This window comes from Aythya marila (genome assembly GCF_965140915.1).
Source record: "Aythya marila genome assembly, chromosome: 9".
Classification (NCBI taxonomy): domain Eukaryota; kingdom Metazoa; phylum Chordata; class Aves; order Anseriformes; family Anatidae; genus Aythya; species Aythya marila.
The window spans coordinates 10,616,341-10,639,101 of NC_139050.1; the positions used below are offsets into that span (position 1 = coordinate 10,616,341).

Consider the following 22,761-nt stretch of genomic DNA (forward strand, 5'->3'; position numbering starts at 1 on the left):
TCCATGGCCACCCGTGATGTCCCTGTGATGTCCCCATCATGATGACCCCGTGATGTCCCTGTGCTGTCCCCATGGCCACCCACTGTCCCCCGGTGCCCCCTCTCCCCTCCACGCCCCCCCAGGTGTCCCCATGCCCCGCTCCCTCTCCCACCCCTCCCAGCGCGGCTTGGGGGCCTCCTCCAGCACCCCACAACCTCGCTGACGTCACACCTCGCTGACTTCACCTCCACCTCGTGACGTCACGCCACCTCATGACGTCACGGGGGGGGTGTGACGCAGCGCCGCCGTCACTCCCTCCTCTTCCCTCCCCTTCCCTCCCCGCCTCCGCCCGCCGGGGGGCGCCCTCGGCCTTCGCACGGCGGCGGCGGGGGCGTGGCCGGCGGGCGGCGGGCGGGGCGCGGCGATTGGCGGGCGGGCGGGGGCGGGGGCGTGGCCGGCGGGCGGGCGGCGGGGGCGTGCGGCGGCGGCGTGGCCGCGCGTCCCACTCGCGGCTGCGATGTGAGCCGGGCGGGCGGCGCGGTCCCGCGGCTCGGCTCGGCGCGGCCCGGCCCGGCCCGGCCCGGCGCGGCCAGGCTCGGCTCGGCTCGGCTCTGCCCGGCTCGGCTCTGCCCTGCCCGGCTCTGCCCTGCCCGGCTCTGCCCTGCCCGGCTGCCTCCCGCCGCCCATGCCCGCCCGCCGCCGGCGGCGCCCGACGCCTGCGGAGCCCCGCGCGGTGCCCGCGGAAGGCCGAGGCGGAGCGGCGGGGGACGCCGGCCCGGGGGGGCGATGGCTGCGGGTCTGGTGGCGCTGCTCTGCCTGGCCGCCGCCGCGGCTGCCGTGGAAGGTGAGGCTCCGCGGGGGGACGCGTGGCGGGGCGGCCGCTGTCCCGCTGCCGGCTGGGGGTGGTGGTGGTGGTGGCGGGGATGCTCCGGTGCCTCCTGTCCCCAAAAATCAGGGGTGCTCCGCGCTCAGCCGCCGCCGCCGTGCTCGGTGCGGGGGGGAAGAAAAGCCCGGAGAAAGCGCCCCCGGTGCCAGCCCCCCGGCTGCTGCCCGTCCCGGGGGGATGAGCCCCGCGCCGCGCCCCGCTACGCCCCCGAAACCTGTTGAGGAGCAGCCCGGCAGCGCTCGGTGCCTGCCCCCCGAGCCTCGGGACGTGTCCCCGGCGCTGCCAGCAGCTTGCTCTCCGTGCCCCTTGCGGGCTGGCGGCGCCCGGCTTGTGCCCGAGCATCCTCGCGGCGTGGCAGCGCTTTGCCACGCGTGGCTTCGCCTTTCGGCTGCTGCCACTTGACGTTTCGGGTGCTCCCGGTTGCGAAGCGGTGCCAGGAGCCAGCTCTCTGCCCCTCCGCGCCCCGACATCGCTCCGGGAAGGTCGGTGTGGTGTGCTGGGCGGCAGCTGAACCCGCTGCGATCGCCCGGAGCGTGGCAGGCTGGCGGCACGCCTCGTAACTCCGCGGCTGCAGGAGCTTTTGGGGTGCTGGCAGGTCAGCCGAGAGACGGAGCTGGCCCTGGTTCGTCTGCCTACCTGCTTGCATGCCTGTCGGCTTCCTTGTGCACGGAGCGAGCTCGGAGAGCTGCCGTAGCTCTGCTTTGGCTGCTCCGTGCGCTTATCTGCTGCCTGACTGCCTGTCCGGAGAGGATCGGGGACAAGGGTTTGGTTGGGTGATGTCCCGGAGCTGGTTCCTGCAGCCTGCAAGCCCCATGGGCATCCTCCCCTCACATCTGGTGCTCGAGTCCATCGGGCTTCCCCTGCTTCCACCTCACACTGCCGCGGTGAGCAGGGCGAGAGCTGCCTCCACAGGGGCTGTTCCTGCTGCCGTGCCCAGAGCAGAGCCAGAGCTAAGCCTCGAGATGTTGCAAGCCCTGGTCTTCTGTGCCAGCCCGTAGCCATCCCTTTATTATTTATTTTTTGCACAATCTGGAAAAAGGAAACCTAAGGGGTACAACCGGAGTGCTGGCGTGGTGAGTGAGCCCAGATCTCGTCAGCCTGGAGGGAGAGCGTTTTGTTAAGTCATGGGAAACGGGCCCTCGCCTGCAGATGCCTGTGCTGCTTTTTTTGACTAATTGCTGGTATCACTGACTCATTATTCCTCGTCTCGGTCGCCTTCCTGTTTCCCCGCGTGCTTCAAGACTCGGGGATGTAGGCGATGGGAGGACGAAGTTTCGGCGGCCCTCCGTCACTTCCCACCAAACGCGCCGGGCGCACGGCAAACCCATCTCGCTGGCACTGCTCCTGCGACTGAATTTCATCTTGCTTTTCTTCCTTAAGATGCAGGTCTTTTTTTTTTTTTTTTTCCTGCCTTAATTAAGGCTTTGAATTTCAATTTCCCTGAACGCAGCGCAGCCTGCTGAAAGTTGAATAACTTACGGTGCTCTGGTGGCCTCTTAGAGGTGAAAACAAGCGCCGGTAGTGATGGAGAGATCAGAAAAGCAGCGCTGGAGGGGGAAAGCTTGTGAGCTGGGCTGCCGTCACTGGTATTTCTGTGCTGCTGAAGATGCTTTTGGAGCAGTTCACGCAAAGAAAGGCCACGGAGGAGCTGTAGAAGGGCAGGTGCTGAGGATGTGGGGTCTGGGATGCGTTTTGGCCACGCTCTTTCTGCCCGTGCTGCAGTTGGTACCCAGCTGAATGCAGGAGCCGCGGATCCGTGGGGTGCCCGCAGGAGGATGCTGCAGCTCTCCGTCCTCCCTTACCACATGCAGTGGCCGAGTGGTCACTTAACAGCACGGCGAGGCTGAGTAAATAGTTGGGGGGCGGGGGAAATGGTTTTCCCCAAATATTCATTAGGATTTGAAAGCACACTTCAATTTAACCTTGCTTGCTTTCTGCAAATATTCAAGCCGTCGAGCTTTACATGCATGAATACTTGCACAAGGAAAACGTTAAGCTGGGATGTTCGCTGGCAGTGGTGTGGAGTGGCACGTTCTGGGCCGCGGCGCTGGAAACCCAGAGCCTGTGCGGTGGGGCTGATACAGGGACCTGGTGCTGTAGGAGCTGGGGTGCCTGCGGAGCTGTGGCCGCCAGCCATGGCGTGTTTTTTGGGGTGTTTTCTGTCACCGGGTGTTTTTCCAGCAAGTCGCATGGTGAGAAATCGTGAGAAAAATGGGATGTGCATTTGTAAAAGCCAAAAGCCCTGCGCTTTATCTATTTATTTCTCGTAACTTTTGAATTATTAAAGTGCGTTCAGTGGAGATTAACTCGCTCTGCTCAATATTTATTATTGTTTCATTTCAGTGGAAGTTGGGACTCAGAGAGCTGTGATAAATGGGCTGAAAGATTCTGCAGTTTCCTTATAGTGAATCTAAATATCCCTGTACCCTTTGCTGAAAAAACTAAACTGTAATTTCCTACAGTAATGCAGCTTAGGGAATTATAACCATGTGTGTTGGGGTGTGTGTGTGTGTGCATCTGCTTTTCCTCCCCAGCCCTTTGCTGGGGGAATACCACTGACCCCAGAAAACCTCGCAAAACCTGGCACCTGCTGGCCTGGCAGTCAGAGCGTGGTCCCTGCTCCGCAGGACGGGTGGCAGCCGTGCCCTGTGAGCATCCCCGGCCAGGTCCAGAGGGAGAAACCCAGCCCGCTTATAGCGAGTGTCGTTCCTCCTCTGAATAATTGAAGAGCCTTCCTGTTAAATATTTAATTACAATAATATTTGGTTAGCAGGGATTGTTGGTCTGCTTTTGTGCAACTGAGAGTTGTTGTGAGAAAACAACCAGTTAAAAAAAAAAAAAAAGCTGTTGTCTATGATCATTGATTTTATTTTTCTTTTTAACTCATCAGTTATTCAGTCGAAATTGGTTAATTAGCTCAGTTCCATTAAGACTCTTTGGCATTTAAACTCGATGTTTCTAAATAATTATAGTTTTGCCCGCTAAACCTGCAGCCCGGTGTGACCTAATTGCTGTTGCTGTGGCCTGCCTGCAATGAGTTGCTGCTGGGCTGGAGGAGATGGCAGTTCAAAGGGAAGGGGCCCAAACCCCAGCACCACTCCAGCAGGATCAGGGGAGGTTTGGATTGAATATGGGGAAGAATTCCTTCGTGGAGAGGGTGGCCAAGCATTGGGATGGGCTTCTTGGGGAAGGGGTGGAGTCCCCATCCCTGGAGGTGGGGGACGCAACGTGCAGATGTGGCACTGAGGGATGTGCTTGGGCAACGAGACTTGGAAGGTCTGCTTGATGGTTGGATTTGATGGTCTTGAAGGTCTTTTCCAACCTAGATGGTTCTGTGATCATATTGGTTCAGGACTGCTGCTTTGAGCTTCAGCCCAAAAGGAGGGAGCAGGGCTGGATTCGGGGATGCTTCTTGGGGGGATGCTCCCTCCGGCACCCCTGCATGTCTTTGGGGCGGGTGGGAGGCGATGGCAAGCTCCGTCCTTCCAAGAGAATGGTTTCGATGACAATTGTAAATTGCTTGTATTTGTTAATAAGCAGGCAGATTATTTTCAAGGGCTTTGCCAAGTAGAGGGGGAAAAAGTATTAAGGTTTTTTTATTTATTTACTTATATATTTTGATTCGGAAATAACTATGCCGAGTAATTAGGGACTAGGAAGGCCTCAGGTATGTGCTTGTTAGCGCAGTGAAAGAAGAGTTTAATATCTAGGGAGGCATCCAGGCAGCATCGCTGGTATTCAGAGCTGATTAAGCTATAATTTATGTTGCAGTGAGGCAAAGTGGTTGCTGGGAATAGGCAAGAGGCTGCGGAAATCCTCGCTTTTAGGCCATTTCCTTGCATCTGAGGTGGGGGCTTTGTCACAACTTGAATTGTTTAGTATTGCACTGCTGCTTTCTCCCAGTTATGGAGTCCTGCTCCTCTCAAAACCACACTGCTGATGTCCCAGGCACCCAGGTTTTGGTTACTCAAACCCAACCAACTCATCCTTGGGTTGCTTTGAGGTTTTGGTGTCTGTGCCCAGCTCTGTTTCTGTTTATTTCTTTACTCAGGCCTCCACGCGTGAGTTGTGCCTCTCTGCCAGAAACACATTTTGTGTCAGCCCCCTTCCCGTTGGTGCCAAATCCTGCACCTCAGGCAGAGGCATTGGGATGGGGAATGGCGAGGACTGAAGTTTTACAGTTTTTTTTTAAATTATTTTATTTTTATTTTGCAGTCAGATGCAGGGCTTTGGGTACTGGAGGCCTCCTCTTGCTTCAGCCAAGGCCTAGCCACAGGGGCTGAACTGACTCATTAACATCCTCGTGAGGGTCCTGTTGATGTGGGGATAATTGCTTTTTGTTCAAAAAAAAGTTAAATCACCACAGAGGAGCTGCGAGGGTGTGAATTACATCTTCCTCAGGCAAATAAGGAGCCCAGCAGAAAAGTTGAAAAGGGAATGCTGGACTTGAGGTGGGATGGGAAAGGAAGAGGTGCAGGGTCCTGCTGGTTTGGCCACCGGAGGTTGCTTGGCATTTCTTTATTTTTAATTTTCCCTTTCTAACCAGAACTGCTATTCGTATCTTGGGCCAGGTGAGAGGCTGAGCAATTTGGAAGAGTTGGACACTTGAGGTTGTTCTGGTATCTGGTGCTGGAGGACAGCCATGTGCCGGTGGAGGGACTCGAGCCCTGATGTCCTAGAGACAGCCATTGGGGAAGTGGGCTTCTGAATCCCTTGGCCTCACAACAAGACCTGGGCTCCTAAGTCCAGGAGGTTCCCTAAATCCACCTCGTATTGCTGTCTAACCTCGGGAGTGTCTCTTGGAGCTGGAGGAGATCAGGGAAACGTTAAGCAATGGCTTCAGTTCTGTAAGTCTGAAGCAGAGGAGGATGTGCTGGGCGTATGGACAAAGGAGCAATGGGATATTTCCAGAGAGCTCTGTGAGGCATCAGCTGTGCTTTTAATTTGAAACAAATGTGTTTGAAATGAACAAAACTTGGCTTTTCAAGATTACCAGAACAGCTGGCTGCATTGCCAGAAGTGCTTCATGCAATGTTTCCAAGCATTAGAAGACCTCTGTGCTCGAGCTGCCTCATGCCGTGTACCCTCAGTGCTGTGTGTTTTGCTCTCTCATGGTGTGCAGCAGCTCGGAGGAGCTGTGGCTACGTGGCTGCTCTGCCCCTGCATTAATTATTTTTGAAGTGGCAAGGGTCTTGGTGTCCTTATCCAGTGCTGGGAATGATGGGCTGCAGGTAGCCTTGGACTACAGAGCCACAGTGTCCCCTGAGCAAAACCCACAGGCCTGGTGAAGCTGTCCAAAAGCTTCATGCAGGTGAGTAAGCTCTCTGGAGATGATGCTGGGGAGGTTTAGATTAGATATGAGGAAGAATTTCTTCACGGAGGGGGCAGTCAGGCATTGGAACAGGCTGCCCAGGGAGGTGACAGTCCCCACCCCAGAGGAGTTTATGAGAAGGTGGATGTGGTTTAGTGATGGGACCTGGCAGGTCAGGCTGGTGGTTGGCCTTGGTGATCTTGAAGGTCTTTTCTGACCTGGATGCTTCTGTGGTTCTGAGATGTGTAGCCTTTGCTGTCCAAGACTTTCCACTTGAGATGAAGTTGTTTGTGTGGCTTGCATTTAAGTCTTCTGAGCCCTTCAGGCTTTCAGCAGAGAAGCTGTGACATGCAGCGAGGTTACTCTTGGAGAGCCAATTTGATGCATGGTGGCTGGCATAACCTCCTGTGTCCAGGAGTGAGTTGTCTTCTCCGGCAGGTCTGGTCCTCCTCTAGCTTTGTTGGGTGCTGGCTGGTGGGATCTGCAAGATCACAAGCTAGTCAGATTCTATCTCTGTCTAAAAACTGGCTTTTATTATCCCTCCGTGCACCACACCTGGGTTATTACCGAGGCAGGAGGCTGCTGAGCTGAAAGGCCGTCTCTCCAGCCTGCTGGAGGCTACAAAAAAGCGCTCATTAACTTCAATAGCCTTCAGCGGAGGCCGGAGGAAAAGGGCTGCTTTGAGGAGGACACAGCTCTGGGCACCCTCCTGCTCTGCCTTTGTGAGCCCTGCCTGGCACGGAGGGGTGACGTATCGGGGCTGGACCTGGTGCATGGGGCTGGCCAGCCCCTGTGAGTGTGAACGGGGACAGGAAACCCGTGCTTTTACACTCATCTGCTTGCTTCTGGTCCAGCTGCCGCTGAGGAGCATCTTGCGACTCCCTGGGCCGCGTCCTTGATCCTGCATTAAGCAGCAGCCGTGCTGCGGGGCTTTGATGCCTCCTGGCAGGGAGCAGCTGCTGCTCCTGAGCCAGCCCGGCTGCTCTCGGGCACGGGGCCGCTGTGATGGAGCGGGGATCTCCAGAGCACTGCGGTGTTTGGGGCCGCCTCACGGTGCTGCACCAGCAGCCCCAGAACTGGGGATGGACGTGCTCCAGGTGGTAGTGGTGAGCTGTTCACAAGGCACGACCAAAATTTTCATCAATTCCTCCTGAAGTGTGTATGGATGATACAAGCAGTGATGCTGCTGTGAAGCGTGGAAGGAGCAAGGGTGCTTTGTGTGGTGTTTTTTTTTTTTTCATTTTTAAGCCATATCCCTTTTTTGTACAGTATTCTGGTTGTGGTAGGGAGATGTTCCTTCCTGGAAGGCTTCCTGCCCCATCTCCAGTCTGGCTGTGGTGTTAACCTACCTGTGCCAGCAGCTCTGATGACCCCACACCAAACGTGACAGGGATGTGCTCCACCGGGCTGGCTTGCTTGCTTCCATATCCTGTAGCTTGAATCGCCAGCCTGGTAGATTTTGGAGGTAGTTTACTGCAAAAGCGTGTTTTTATTTATTTATTTAAAGTATTGAAATGTTCAGGGGAACTGTGATGCCTTTCAAAAACACTTTAAGTATTCCTAACAGGTTACCTTGAAAGCTTCCTTAAATCTTGAATGAATCAAAGTGCAAATGTTTATAATGCAACACCCACACAGAGTAGGAGAGGCATTTTATTAAGGCAGGAGAGTCAGAAAACAATAATAATAAAACATCTTTTATGAAGTTGGTGAGAAACTTATAAACCAGGTGAAGTTTTACAGCATATGAAGTTGATACAAGTTGTAAACTTGAATTCCCAGGCTGGTCCTCAGGTCTTGCTCTTTATTACCTGAGATAACATCCTCCACTTTTAATGGTTTGCTTCGGCAGAGTGAACGCAATTTTATCTTCCTAAATGATAGGCCGATAGAGCCTTAAACTCTCACCTATTCCAAAGACTTCAGTCCTTCAGCAAGGAGGCTTCCCTGGGATGTGACCCCTTGGTGCCTGTTTGGTGTCCCTGTCCCCAGTGGCCATTGTCCCTCTGGGCAGCGAGTGCCTGGATGCCTCTGTAGGGGTGGAGGTCTGGCTCAGGTTATTCCTTGTTAGGAAATATGTGATTACTGATGTAAAGGTTTCTAGCTAATTGCCAGATTATTCCCTTTAAAATGGGAAAGTAATTAGGGATGTTTTTTTAAATAAGCTTCCCACCCTTGGATCTGCTGGGATTAGTGTACGTGGGTGTGTAAATATTTAGTTTCCAATGACTCTTTTTCCCCTCCTTGAAGAAACAGCAATGATGAGCAATTGAAACGAGGCAGCAGCAGTGCTTGGACACTTCCCACAGCATCCCAAATATAATTGAAATTAAAGATGACCCACAAAGGGAAAAGAAGTAAGGCTTCTGCTAGCATGATGCACAAAGCAGGCTTACAGTCTGCCTTTCCACGCAGGGGTTTCATCCCACGGGGTGTTGGTGTGCTCAGTTCCTGGTGAGCATCCAGAATCAAAGGGGGAAGGCAGCTGTGTGTGCTCAGGGACCTTCTTGGGACTGTAGGGGTTGGCTCTTCTGGCCAATTTATGTTGGGAGTGGGGCTAGGTTGGGGCTTGTGCCCATGGGGAGCATGGAGCCTGCTGCTGGCTCTCTGTAACACCTCACCAATTCAGGCTTTTTGCAACAAGGTGCTCTCAAGCTCAGATTCCAAATGCTCGTTTGTTTTGAATCTTGTTCCAACGTTTGCTCTGCTTTCATAAAGCAAAACTGAAATACAGAGTTCAGTGCACAAGTGGTTTTAATTGAATGGTCTGGTGGAGCTGCGGGTTAAAGGGATGGCTGAAACCAGCCATGCACGCAGCTCTCCTAGCAGCCTGCATCCCTGGAGATGCCCAGAGCCCTTCCTGCAGCCAGCTGTAAGGATCAGAATTCACCTTCCCTTTTGGATTAAAAATGTAAAATACCCTGCCCTCCCGGTGCCAGAAAGGCACCTGCAAGGCGCTGCCTGTGGCTCAGGCAAAATCCACATCACCTGCGGGGTTTGGTCCTGCACCATGAGATGCTCACAGGGGCTTCAAATGCCGTGTGCACACCTCAGTTCTCTTTCTGGCAGGGGTTATTTATCGCAGGCATCAACCTGGGGCTGTCATTCGTCTGCCTCGTGTCTGTTTTTTTTTTAGCAGTTGCAGCTGTGATTGGTAACTTTGGTCTTTTTGTTTCCTTGCTTGTGCTCTGGAAAGCCTTCAGAGGTTGTTTAAGAGGAAAGGGGCTGGGGACCGTGTAGCTTTTTGTGTTATTATTATTATATATTATTATAATTAAAACATATTTTTAGCAGCTGAAACCCAAGCCCGTCTGGGTATTTATACAGCAAGATGTTTTGGATGAGGAATAGGCCAAGACAGTCACGTGGCCGGGGCCAACATGAAACAAAAGAATCCATTTATTATCCAGGCAGGAAATTTGTTCTTCTGGATGCTGTAGCTGCAGACATAATGATTTCATTTCCTTTGGTTCGCCCAGATTAATGGCTTGCGCTCTTTTGTGTGCGTGCCTGTGTTATTTCTGAAACGCGGTCCCCCCCGGCCGGTGCCTGCGCGTGCGAACGCGCCACGTCCATGTGTCCGTCAGCCATGTCCGTGTGTCTGTCATCGCCTGTCCTCCGTCTGCCAGAGGGAGTGCGGAGCTCCCCAGCACGCAGGGTAGGGGGGCAGAAGCTTGCCTGATGCCAACAAAACCCATCAGCATCGTGGCCACCACCAGGGCCGAGGCATTGGATCGGAAACACTGGTTCCACCAACACCAGCGTGGAAGGGGCGTTTGTGGGAAGAGCTGGGACACCCGAGGGAAGAGCTGGGATGTCCATCGCATGGAAGGCGATGGCAGCACCTCCTCTACTTGACCATGCTCGTGGGTGTGAGTAGCTGCTGAGCTCTTCTCCTGGAAACCTCCACCTCTGCGCGGCCTCAGATGTCGAGCCGCTCTTCCCAGCCACGACGAGGCGCGGGGATGTGGTCCCGGTGCTTTGGTCCTGCCGTTCCCTGCTGAGCATCTCCTGCCCGTCACGTCCCAGCTGCGAGGCGCTGGTCCCACCGCCGCCTGCTCGGCCAGAACAGCGGGCAGGTTTTGGATGCGGGCGCTGCGAGATTAGCGGCAGCTTTAATTGCTCCCTCTCTCTTTTGGAGTGTTTGGCTTTTGAAAGCAATGTGACAGGCAAACAATGCCTCTGCGTTGTTATCGCTCGAGCAGTCTTGGCGGGGGTTTGGCACGGAGCTTTTCATTTACTGCTTGAAGCACGGTCGCAACGCTGCTTTGGATTGATCTGGGGTGACTTAGCGGGGTTTGAACGCCTGCGTGCGAGGAGGAACCGGAGGCGGGACACGTGGCTGGGAAAGGTTTGGGGAGCACCCAGCCCTGCCTCTGTCCTTCCTTCGGTGTTCCCGAGCCCTAAGTAGGGGCTCGGAGGGGTTCTGCTGCCCTCCTGGAGGAGGTTTCAGCCCAGCGACAGCTCTCCTAGCCATCAGGGTGCGTTTGCCATCACCTGTGCTGCATGCCGGGGTGCGAAATGACTGCGTTGGGGCTCACATCTTTTGGGTGCTCACGTGTTATGATCCCTCCACCCGCTTGCCTGTGTGTGGCAGTGGCTCCTGGTCACGCTGGTCCTCCCAGGGGCTTCCACAGCGCGTCTCCCCATCCCGCATCCCGCCCGGGTTGCCCAGGTGACAGAAGCCGCCAGGATGTGACAGCTCCGTCGTGCGGGCGGTGATGAACAGTAACGAGGCCCTGAGCACAGTGTGCACTTAGGGTGATTTATTTCAGCGAGGAAACCACAATCAGGGAGGATGGGTCAGTGTCATCAGGAGAAGAGGTGGTATGGAGATGAGCCTTACGGGGAAGTTTATCACCAGCTGGCACCGTGTTAAAAGGGAGTGGTGTTAGCGTTGCCTGGAGCGGAGCCGTGCTGCTCTTGCGCCTGGTGGATTTCCAGGTTGCAGGAGGGCTGCAGGGTTTGGGCAGCGAGCTTCTCATGGGGTCTTCGTGAAAAGGGAGGTCTGTCTGCCCGCATTCAGCCGCGGTGTCACCAGGATCCAGCGGGATTCAAGCCCAAGCGGAGGCAGCGGCCCCGTGACCACAGCAGGAGCCGCTTCCTGCTCCTCCTGGACGGGAAAGCCCTGCGGATGCTGGTGCCCGTGACCTTCCTGTTGGGACTGTCCCCATCGCGCTGGGGGGACGATGACCTCGGGTTGGGAGAATTTGGGGACACCCCTTTGGTGGTGGCTTCTACACCCAGCCCAGAAGTGTGATGTGGGAATGCTGCGTGGGGAAGCTCCGCTTCGTGGCTGCGCCGTTCCCTGACGAAGCGTTTTGGTGAGGTGTTGGCCGCTGGGGCCGGCGGCCGTGAGGGAGGAGAGGAGGCTGACCTCGCACGGGAAAAGGGGGGTGGTGTGTGGAAAATCCATCCCCCAGCACTCCTTGGCACGGCTCCCGGCGTGCAGATGGCTCTCCTCCCGCCTGCTCCGCTCCAGCCTTTTCCCAGCTTGCGCTCGTGCAGGCGGCTGGGCTGGAGGCAGGAGCGTGCGCGGCCGGCCGGGAGCCAAGCAGTGCCTCCTTCAGCTTCCTCCTCCTCCTCCTCCTCCTCTTCTCCTCCCCTGGGCTGGCAGTCCATGCTGCGTAACGCTCAGCACCAGCAGCCTTACAGCCAAAGTTTTTCTCCCTCCTGCTGGAATATATGTGGGTTTATATAACACCCTGCGCCGACGGCTTTTTGTTTTCCTTATTTGTGCTCCCCCTGTCTCTGCCCCTGTGCTCCTCTTCCATCCCACTCTGTGCATTTACAGCAGGACCAGCAAACGCTGGCCGCACACCTCGTTAATCAAGGAGCCAGCGCTGTCCCACAGCTTGTTTTTCCGCTACAGAGCCCCCGACCTGCAGAGACACCGGGTGAGCGTTTCTCCCTCTGCCCACAAGTGTGCCCCAGCTGGGTTTTGTGGGGCCGGGAACTGCAGCCGGGACCCCTCTGAGGTGAGATTCCTGCCCCGGGAAGGTTTGGCCGCAGGCAGCCCTGGTGTGTGTGGCTCCCCAGCACGGCACGGGGCAGCAGTGGCGGGCGCCTGGCAATCTTGGCGAGCTAACTTCGTTATTTACTCCACGGACCAGCTGTCACGTACGCGCCTACCTGGAGACCGCTCAAATTGAGAGTAAAATGGTTCAGGAGAGGAGGTGGGGCACAGCCAGGCATGGTTTTGAAGAGATCTGGTGGAAAAAAAATAATAAAATAAACCTGCAGGAAAATGGATTTTGGATGGGCTCCGTGTGCACCCTGGGGCTCCAGCGGCCAGGGGAAGCAGAACAAGCACCCGGTGTGAGATTTTCCCCATCCTCCGACCTCAAGCTGGTTGTAATTTGGCATGGGGATGGTGTCGGATCCGAATGCTGCTGTTGCTGCTGCTCGGAAGCTGTGAAAGCAGGCGGCTGGCTCTCCCAAGGGCCACAGGGCATGGGCGCGTGTTGGGCGCTGTGTTAACCAGCGCAGGGCACCGCTGGCTCCTTCCCTGTGCAGGATGTATGGGGTAGGGCTCTGGTGGATGCCTTTTCCCCCAAATTATGATGTCTGGAGGAAACGCCAAGGCCCTGGCTGCATCCTTGGTTCGGGAGGAGGTGGGGCCGGGCGAAGGGAAGCTGCTCAGTGACCCCGGAGCCAGCGACCCGCGCTTGTTTGCCGTTTGAGCGGCCCGTTGTGTTCATAGCTCATGCAGAATCCCTCTGACATTTTAAGCTAAGACCTAGTAAATAGGAGCAGGACGATGCCAGGTGCACCTCTTGCAGTGAGGGCTCCTTGACAGCACGGCTGGCATTTCAGGCTTAGGGCTCGGAGCTGCGTGTGTCTGTAGCAAGCCTGTAGCTTTTCTGGGGAACAGAGGCCAAGGCAGTGACTCATCCCAAATCTCTACGGCAGCAGTGGCGCCTAGGGAAAAGCAGGGTAAATGTTTTGATCCCGAGAGCTTCCCTCATAGGCAGTGCTGTGCTGGAGTAAGGCAAAACAAGTCCTCTGGGGAAGGAAAGTGGCAGGGAAGGGGGGACAGGTTTGGCGCATGGGTTCAGCAGAGTTTATTGTACCGGTGCCTTTGTGCTCATGGCCTTTGAGGGTGTTGTAGGCAGAACCGATGCCGTTCCGCACGTGAGCAGACCCCAGCTGCTGGGGGAATCCCTCTGCGATCCCATGGGCGCCCATCGAGGCGTGAAGACTGCATGTCCTTTTAAATTACCCTAACAAGTGTAATTGCGGGTGCTGTTGACGTTTATGGCTGCTCGGTCTTCTCAGCTGACTGACTGCGTTTGTAGGCTGCCATTTCCAGGGGATCCCAGTGGAGTAGGACACCGTGTCCACTGGGCCCATTAAGCTTCCACCACCTTTGCGTGTGAAATCTCAAACCATGCTGTTTTTTCCCCTCTGTTGGCGTTCCTTCTTGCTTTCTCACAGGATGGACAAAGGCTTGCTTCCCTTCGAGCTGGCTGGAGCACGCATGGGCAGCTGAAGCTGGTGCCTCGCTTTTTGGGGAGCAGAAAACACAAACTTGCGGAGTTCAGGATCAAACCTCTGTGATTCCTGTGCTTGGAAAGCACTCGACCAGCCCTGCCCAGGGAGGAGCTGTAGGCTGTGTGTTCGGGGTGGTGCATCCCTGATGGTGGCCCTGCTTTGCCCACAGCTGCCTGCTGCTGTTGACCAGACCGCAGCAACCTCTCTTACTGGTTTGTCTAAAACCAGAGACAAGCAGCAGCTTGATATCTTCCACCCGAGGGGCCAGCAAAGGCTTTCAGCCAGGCAGGGAGGCTGGTTCATGCGTGTCCTTGGGCTGCTGCCCTTCAGCCGTGTCCGCTTGGGAGCGTGCCCCTGGGTGGCAGTGGTGCGGGTGGAGAAGGGATTGGGCTCAGCTCAGGCTCGAGCACTGCAGCTGGTGGCACGGACACCCCTGCTGGGACAGGGCCACGCGTGTCCCAAAGCTGTGCTGGAAGCTGGAGCAGCAAGGCACCGAGCACCACTCACCTCCCTGCTGCGTTCCTGTGGGATGTCTTCTGCAAAGCTCCCCCGAAGGATTTCATTTCTCCATGAAGAAAAGTCCTTCGTGCAAGCCAGACCCGTTTAGCTGGACTCCCATGGTGTTTAGCTGGTCCTCAGATGGGAGGGTGCCACTGGTGTCGAGTGGTCCCACAGCTTTTGGGTTTACTGGAAGCCCCTGCCCGTCCCTGGGCGGCCCAGTTCCTCTTCCCTGCCTTCCGGAGGCTGGAAGGGGAGGCTGCCAAGCGTGACATATGGTGATTTTGGGGGCAGACTGCGGAGTTCAGTGATGCTTGTTGGCAACCCAGCCTCGAGAAAGCAAAGATGAGGATTTAAATGCATTGTGACATTGTTCTGGAAGATGTTCTCCCGAAAGATAGCCTTGTCATTTCGCAGCCCTGAATCACTCCTCTGGCGCTGGAGCGGAGGCAGAGCTGAGCTCCCGGGACTCCCGGCTCTGCCCTGGTGGCCTGCGGCGTTCCCTAAAGCCCTGTCTCAGCCCGGGATGCTTTTTGGGTTGCTAAATGCATCTGTGCTGATCTGTAAACGCTTCCACGTGGTCCCATGGCATGGCCTTAGCGTGTGCACTTTGTGTGTCCGTGGCCTGTGAGCAGCACGGCCCTGGGAAGCTGCTTTGTCACTTTTGTCACCGTGGGGGCAACTGAGCCCCTTGTGCTGCGGAGCACCAGGCTGCCCATAACGCGCTGTCCTGAGACCCTCTGGGGCTGCTGCCTCATATGAGCTCAGCGGATTAAAACTTGTTCCCAAATTTTATCAAATAGGCTTGTAATTTGGAAAACAAGGTATTGAAAGCACTATCTTATTTCTCTTATCTTTGTATTTGCTTTGGTCCCCTTTGTCTTTTTTCCCCGTGATGTGTGCTTTTTTGTAATTTTCTGCTGTTTCCTTCCCTCTCTCTTATCTCTCCCTCTGCAGTTCTCTCCCCTTTTTCTCTCTGTTTCTCTCTCCCTCTCCCTCCCCCCTGCAATTTATTTGCAGGCAGGTTGTCTCTTTGATTTACTGTATCTCTCCTCAGTGGGATTATGATAAATGGCTCGTACGGCCGTGGCTGAGCTGGCCCATGGGGTCAGGCCCCTTTGGAGCACGAAAACCACGCAGAGGTGGGTGCGGAGCACTGCTGCCCGCCTGAGACCCATGCCTCCTCCTGCCCCACCATCATTTCCCTAGGTTTGAAGAGCATGAGAAGGATCAAGAGGGGAGAAAAGCCCCCTACCACTGGGGAAGGTGATGCTGAGGGCATTCATGGTGGCACCAAGTCAGTGGGCACTCCCGTGTGCGGCTGCAGTAACACCTTGCTGCATTGACTCCCTTGGTGGAGATCCTGGGGAGGGCTGGGGCAGAGCTTGGTGCAGCCCATCACGAAGTGACGCAGCACCTTTGCGCCCAGCTGATGTAGGTGCAAATCCATTTTCCAACACGAGTTTTGGTTTTTAGCCACTCCAAGTCAGCCCACGTGGGCTGGTAGCGTTGGCATAGCCGAGATATCTTCATGGAGCTGCTCCTCTCCGACAGGTTCCTCACAAAGACCCCGAGGTGCTGGCATTCCTGTTCAAAACGATGGGCAGAGAAAGCTCCTGACTTGTTTTTGTTGTTTAGCGCGTCCTCTGCGATCTGAACTTGGTTTGTTATTCTGGGGATAATCCTTCATAATGAATCTGCGGGAGATTGATGGGGATAGCTCGTTATGCACTTCCAGAGCAGTTTCGCTGTAATTCTGTAGCAGCAAAATGTACCATTAAAGGCAGAGAGCCATGGGAATGATGGGACATAATTAGTTGTTGCTGTAATATTTTTGATTGAAAGTGTATAGATACTGCAAGCGGCTCTTTCGGAAGCTGGGGTTTGTAGGGAATGGTGAAGAGGAGCGGTGCTTCTCCGCTGGGAGAGGGCGATCCCGCTGTTCCCTGCCCACCTCCCTGGCACCATCATTAAAAAGAGGAAGTCCTCCTGAATCTGAGATGTTGTGGGTGAGACGTGAGCCCAGCAGTTCGCACGTCTGGCTCGCTCCTGCTTTGCTTTTTCTGCCTTGCTGGAAGCCCGGGGCACGTGGAAACCTTGCAGAGGGAAGCTGGGTGGCAGCGCGGGGTTTATGCCCTTGGAGCATCATGGCCCTAAGCAGGGGTTGCCATGGGTGTGGGGAGCGACCCGAAATTATCCGGGTGACCTTCTGGTGTGGGCTGGAGCCCCAGCTCTCTTTGTACATGGGGAATGGCAAGAATTCAATTCAAGCACTTCCCCTGCCACCTGCGGGGCTTCTTTCCCACCAACGTTAAGAGGCTTAATCCAGGTTGGGTGTGGTGATGAAAGCCGTGAGGCAGCCTGGCTGAGCTCGCAGCCACAGCATCGTCTCTGTCAGCGTTGGTTCGTGCCGGTCTTTGTGGTGAAGCTTCTTGGCTTTATTTTCCCGTTGTTCCCTCTTTCTGCTGCCGCTCGTTCGCTCTGGGAGCGGGACCGTGTCCCCAAGCACCCGCTGAAGCGTGCAGCGGGGAGGGAAGCGCTCCGTGGCGCATCCAGCTGCTCCCTACTCCCACCCCCAAATTTCTCACCCTCCCAGCTGCTCAAACAATGCCAGCCACCTGTCAGCTCCCCCCAGCCCCACCACGGCACCCCCTGGGCGCTGGTGCCACCGCGCACGGCTCCGCTGAGGGTGTCCGGGACCTGGGACCGCGCTGGTGCTGCCGCAGATGGACCCGCTGCCGCGCAGCGAGGATGTTCCTGCATGCTAATTGCTGGCATCTTTACTCGTTACGAGTGTAATTGTGAGTAGACGTTTGTTTTTGTATTGATAATTAGGGACTGGAACAGATGGTGGAGGCTTAGTTTAAAGTAATGTGTCCATTAAAGAAAATCTACTGTATACAGCTGAAGATTCTTCACTCGAAGAGAGCTTGGCTCTCCGCAACAAAGCTCGGCTTCTCCACAACGAGGGCTTCAGCCCTGACTGGAGGCTCAAATCCTGGCCGGTGGGCACCTTTCCAGGCTGGTGGGCACCTCTCCATGCCCACGTGGTGAGCTCAACCCTGGGCAGTGCCTGGAGCCCCCTGAGCATGTCTCGTGCTGGGAGGACGGAGCCAGGCTCCTTGCGGTGGTGCCCAGGGACGGGACGAGAGGCACTGGGCACAGACCCAAGCAGAGGAGGTTCCCTAGGACATGATGGAGCAGTTCTTCCCTGCAGGTGATGGAGCAGTGGAGCAGGCTGCCCAAAGAGGTTGTAAAGCCTCCTTGGAGGCCATCAAAAGCTTCTGGCGGTGGTCCTGGGCACCCTGCTCCAGGCGGCCCTGCTTGAGCAGGGGTACGACCAGAGGGGCCCAGAGGTCCCTTCCTACCTCAGTCCTGCTGTGGTTTGGTGATCAGCCTGGGGTTTTGGTGGGGCCAGGCTTTCCCAGAGGCTCAGAGACAGGCTTTGGGTTGCTCTTCTTGTCCCTCCTCCTCCTCCTCCCCCAGAGGAGGGCATTGCGAACCCCTGTGGGTAGACTTGTCCGCTGGAAAAGGGTCAAGATCCCTGGAAAAAAACTAAATGTGGAGGAAAAGCCTGACTGGTGGTGTGTGAATTCAGATGGAAAGATAACTGATGGAAAACAAGGTGTGAAAACCAAGTTAATTGTCCCCTTGCCCTCCTGTATCAGTTTGCCCCATGCTGTGGGCTGCTAGCACGAGAGCGGAGCCTTCCCCGTTCCCTGTGGTTTAGGGTAGGGGCATGGCTGTGAGACGAGGCAAGAGCTTCTTGGTAGGGAGGCAGCTCCTCCGCTGTTGGCTTTGGCTTCTTTTCAATTTATATATTTCTCTTTATTTCTAGTCTCCTGCCTAGGGAGCTGCTGTGTGCCGTGTCGTGCTGTTCCTCCCGGTTTTCTTTCCAAGATTCACAGCCTGTTGGGGGCTTTTGGATCGAGGAGCTGATGAGGAGGGAGGGGATTGGGCTGTGCATCACCCCGGTGCTGAAATCCTTGCAGCGCCCTGTTTATTTGAAGGGCCATGGCAAGGACTAACGAGCACTTAATGATGTGCATGGCTGTACTTACAGCAAGGGGAGAAATAATATTTGCATGGCGCCTGTCGGTGTGGGACACAGATGCTCGGTGGGGACACGGATGGGAGCACAGATCATCAGCAGTGCTAGAGGGAAGCTGTGGCCGAGATGTGTTGGTTTTGGCCGACACGAGGAGAAGCCAAGTCCCAAAAGGAGAAGTCCCAAAAGGAGCTGTGCCCTCCTGCCTCGGCCGTGGAGGGACGGACGGGTCGATTCTGGGCAGGGGCGGTGCGTTTCCTTCCCGTGCTTGGTTGAGACGCGGGAATCGAGCAAGTTCATCTGCATGTCTGCTTGCTGAAAACAAATAAATAAAACCTGGAGGATTTTTCCCATCTGTTTCTGTATGTTGTTGCTCTCACTATTATTGTTGCTACTCTTTCTTGTGAAAGAACAAGAAAAAAAAAGCGGGGAAGTGCCAGCTGTAGTACGGCTTTTAGATATTTTCCACCAAACCTGCCGTGGAAAGCCCCCCAGCAGTGGAGCACCGCTCCAGCAGCCCTGTTTTTATTAACGTGTCTGAAATCACTGCCAAACCACAGCTGCTTGGAGCTGTCATGGGCCAGTGTGGGTGTGTAATGTGGGATGTCCCAGGTGGTCCCGTGAAGCACACAGGTGCTGGGGGGCTTCTCCCTGGTTTTCCTGGTGCCTGGGTGTTGATGCAGACATGCACCTTGGGTTTTTGCAGCTGAAGATGATGACTTCTTTATCTTATTTTTTTTTTCATCTTGTGTTTCCCCAGAAACCCTGATGGACACGCGGACGGCGACGGCTGAGCTGGGCTGGACCGCCAACCCACCCTCGGGGGTAAGTCCTGTGTCCGGCTGCGTGCGCTCCTCCTCCTGAGGCCAGGTTGGGTCCAAGCCCGTCCCCTCCCTGCCCCGCTGTCTCCTCCATCCAGGCAGGTCCCCGTGCTCGCTCCTCCCCATCCTCCTGCTCGTGCTTCCCCTCTCCCTGTACCACAAGGCTTGTAATTAGGAAACATTAGCAGGCTCAAAACAGCTTTCATACCTGGAACATCATCCATAATTGCACTCAGCAGTGCTCTTCCCTGGCTATTAATGTCACTTTTATGAAGTAATGAGGAACAAAACACCCTGAGGCACTTAAAACATCTTTTTTATATAATACGAGTCTTTGAGGGATGGAAGCATAAAATAACCTGACTCACATTCCCCTGACAGAGAAAGTGATAGACAAAGACAGGCGCAGACAGGGAGGGGAGCAGTGGGGTGGGTGGCAGGCTGGTACCTGCGTGGCACTGGCCCTGTGCTCCCCAAAACCCACAGCTGGAGAGCTGGGCTGTCGGGGTGCCAGGCGCCTTGTTGGGTGGGCTCAGAGCATGGTCATCCCCTGTGAAGTTCGGACAGGCCTGGAAGACGAGAAGGATCTCAGGGATGTGCAGCTAGATACGTATGATCAGGCAGGTAATGATAGAAGTAGGGATGTGTAAATAAATAACAGTACACAGCACCGAACCCTCTGTCCTCCTGTAGGAGATCAAACAGGATGAGCATCCTTAGGCTGTCCCCTAAAAGAGTTTTCCAACCTATAAGACGTTCTTGTCACCTTTTTTCACTTTTCATGTTTTCCCTTTGATGTATGACAGGGGAAGCCCCACTGGGGGTGGTTCTGTTTTTTTTTTGGTTTTTTTTTTTTTTCCTGGGTATTATTTTGCCTAATTGATAAGTGGTCGAGCAAATGGTGCTTCTGGGAGCACCTCGCTGCTGGGGAAAACGTGAGTGTGCACAGAGCAGGTCCTGGTGGGGTGGGTAAGGAGCTGAGGGATTGTGTTGTGCCAGACAGCACCTTGATACGGAGCAGGTGAAAAGAAGAAACAAGAAGAAAGGTGGGAGAGAAGCAGCGGATGTGTGTGGGTCCTTCCTGCTCTGTGGGCAGTGCAGGGCAATGGAGAAGATGGGAGCAGATCCCTGGCTGCTGCTGGGGCCTCAGCTCCTCCTGGCCCTTTCCATCCACCTCCCTGGGGAGTTTTGTTCCCCTGCCCCTCCTGATGCCACCAGCTTCCCCGTTCCCCACCTGGGGCTGGCTCTGCCCAGCCCTGCTGTCACCGGAGTGATCCCCGGGGAGGGGTGGGAGAGTTCAAAGGGGAGAGGGCAAAACCTCATAACCGTGGGGCTGGTTTTGGTTCGCCAGCTCTTCTGGGAGTCGACGCTCGGTGCTGCCCCTCCACACTCAAATGCCCGCAGTTGCTGCCACCGTGTTGCCCCCAGGAATTACTCCCGTATCTGGAGTGCTGCGTAAAGGTTGCTGTATGAATAATGCTGTTATGAGGAGACTGTAAACATGGATTAGTGAAAATGAATGGATTATGAGGCTGTAAATCTGTCTGTGGGACTCTAATTCCATCATACTCCATTCACAGTTTGCTGCTGTCTCTTAATTGAAATTGTAGCCTGGATTGTATTAATGCCCTTCTATAAATCGAACTGTGAATCTATATTCTCTCTCTGCTGCGACGTGCTTTGGTAATGCTTTATTTAAAGAGTATTTTTTTTGCTGGGGAAAGCAATCCCATTGTGCCCAGAGCTTGAGCCTGGCCTTGCCTGTCAGCCCGTGTGTTGGCTCGGTCTCTGATGAAGACCCGGCCTCGTGCATTGCTGTTCTTCACTTCTCAAAGTGCTTTGAGAAATTTCATCTCCCCATTTGTACGTCCTCCTCGCCTCCTGGGGCAGCTGAGGCTATTTCCCCCTGTGGAAATGATGTTTTAGCCTCAGCTGGGAGCGTGGGGCAGCGAGAAGGAGGTGAGGTTTCCTCCTGGTGCTGTTTCTCTGTGCACCTGGGGCTGTCCATCTGTGACGGTGCTCCTGGCCCCTCCTCGTGAGGTGCAGCCAGATGACCTCTGGAGGTCCTACTGATTAGCACCAGACTGATTTAGGGTCCTCCTCTGAGGCCATCCCTGCCTTTGGGGTGACTGGTGCCTCCGGTGGCACCTCCAGCCCCACCGCCTCCCTCTCACGGCCTCTCCTCTCCTTTGCGCAGTGGGAAGAAGTGAGCGGCTACGACGAGAACCTGAACACCATCCGGACCTACCAGGTGTGCAACGTCTTCGAGCCCAACCAGAACAACTGGCTCCTCACCACCTTCATCAACCGGCGGGGCGCCCACCGCATCTACACCGAGATGCGCTTCACCGTGCGGGACTGCAGCAGCCTCCCCAACGTCCCCGGCTCCTGCAAGGAGACCTTCAACCTCTACTATTACGAGACGGACTCGGTCATCGCCACCAAGAAGTCCGCCTTCTGGACGGAGGCACCCTACCTCAAAGTGGACACCATTGCTGCTGACGAGAGCTTCTCCCAGGTGGACTTTGGTGGCAGGTTGATGAAGGTGAACACCGAAGTGAGAAGTTTCGGGCCCTTGACCCGCAATGGCTTTTACCTGGCTTTCCAGGACTACGGGGCTTGCATGTCTCTGCTCTCCGTCAGGGTCTTCTTCAAGAAGTGCCCCAGCGTGGTGCAGAACTTCGCCATCTTCCCCGAGACGATGACGGGGGCGGAGAGCACCTCTCTGGTGACTGCCCGCGGCACCTGCATCCCCAACGCCGAGGAGGTGGACGTGCCCATCAAACTGTACTGCAACGGGGACGGGGAGTGGATGGTCCCCATAGGGCGCTGCACCTGCAAGGCCGGCTACGAGCCGGAGAACAACGTGGCCTGCAAAGGTAGGGTTGGCCTTGGTTGGCGAGGTGCTTTGTGCTTCTGGAGCTTTGCTGACGTGATGTTCGTCCCCAGACAAGCTGCTGTGGGTGATGTGAGTGGCCTGGAGCTGATTTCCAAACGGATCTGCTGTGAAAGCTGTTTCGCTCTGGGGGAACCAGGCAGGGATCTGGGAGCTGTGGTGCCCAGACCTACTCCCAGGTCCCTAAATGTTGAAAACGTGCAGAGAGCACCTTCCTTTCTGCTCCTTCCACCCCAGCACTGTTGAGACAGCTGGCGTGTGTCACTTCTGTCCGTGCACAGGGAGCCCCCAAAGCTTTGTGGTGTCCTCTGGGGGTGCGAGTGCTCTTGGTGCGCCGTGCTGTTGTGATGCTGCAGGGCGCATGGCCCCTGGCTGCACCCTGATGTCAGCCCCTGCTCGCAGTGGGGGCACCGGGTCCTCTGGGGGGGGCTTGTTTGTGCAGGGAAAAACATGGTAGAGCATGGAAGGAAAACCTTGGCTTAAAATAAGGTGGTGTGCTAGGTGTTGTCCTGTTCATCTTCAGAAGGCTGTTGGGCCGCTTTCCTGGTGGCGTGTGTTTTGTTCTGCTGCCCCTGACCTACAGTCACTGATGCCCCTTGGCAGAAGCGTGAATTTTCCCTCCTGTCCAAGTCTGAATCTGTCTTGGTGGTCTTTGCCCCGTGATCTCTGCCATGAGAGCACGGGGCAGCACTGCTTCAGAGCAGAGGCTGCTGTGCATCTCCTGCACACTGCCATGACCCGGTGTGGAGCAAAAAGGGTAAGAGCAGAGCAAAAACCCGCAGCCCCGGGAACAATTGCAGCACGCAGAACCCGATCTGCATTCTCCTG

At 55.6% G+C, this 22,761-nt stretch overlaps 1 protein-coding gene across 1 annotated transcript in view; it reads left to right on the plus strand.

Moving 5' to 3' along the window:
• Nucleotides 1-490: 490 nt before the first annotated feature.
• The window catches only part of EPHB1 (EPH receptor B1), a 43,629-nt gene continuing 21,358 nt past the window's right edge, over nucleotides 491-22,761 (plus strand). The window contains exons 1-4 of the mRNA XM_082766996.1: nucleotides 491-600; nucleotides 631-823; nucleotides 18,977-19,041; nucleotides 21,235-21,916. Of these exons, the coding sequence (XP_082623122.1) occupies nucleotides 766-823; nucleotides 18,977-19,041; nucleotides 21,235-21,916 (805 nt within the window). The 5' untranslated portion in view covers nucleotides 491-600; nucleotides 631-765. The remainder of the gene's footprint in view (nucleotides 601-630; nucleotides 824-18,976; nucleotides 19,042-21,234; nucleotides 21,917-22,761) is intronic.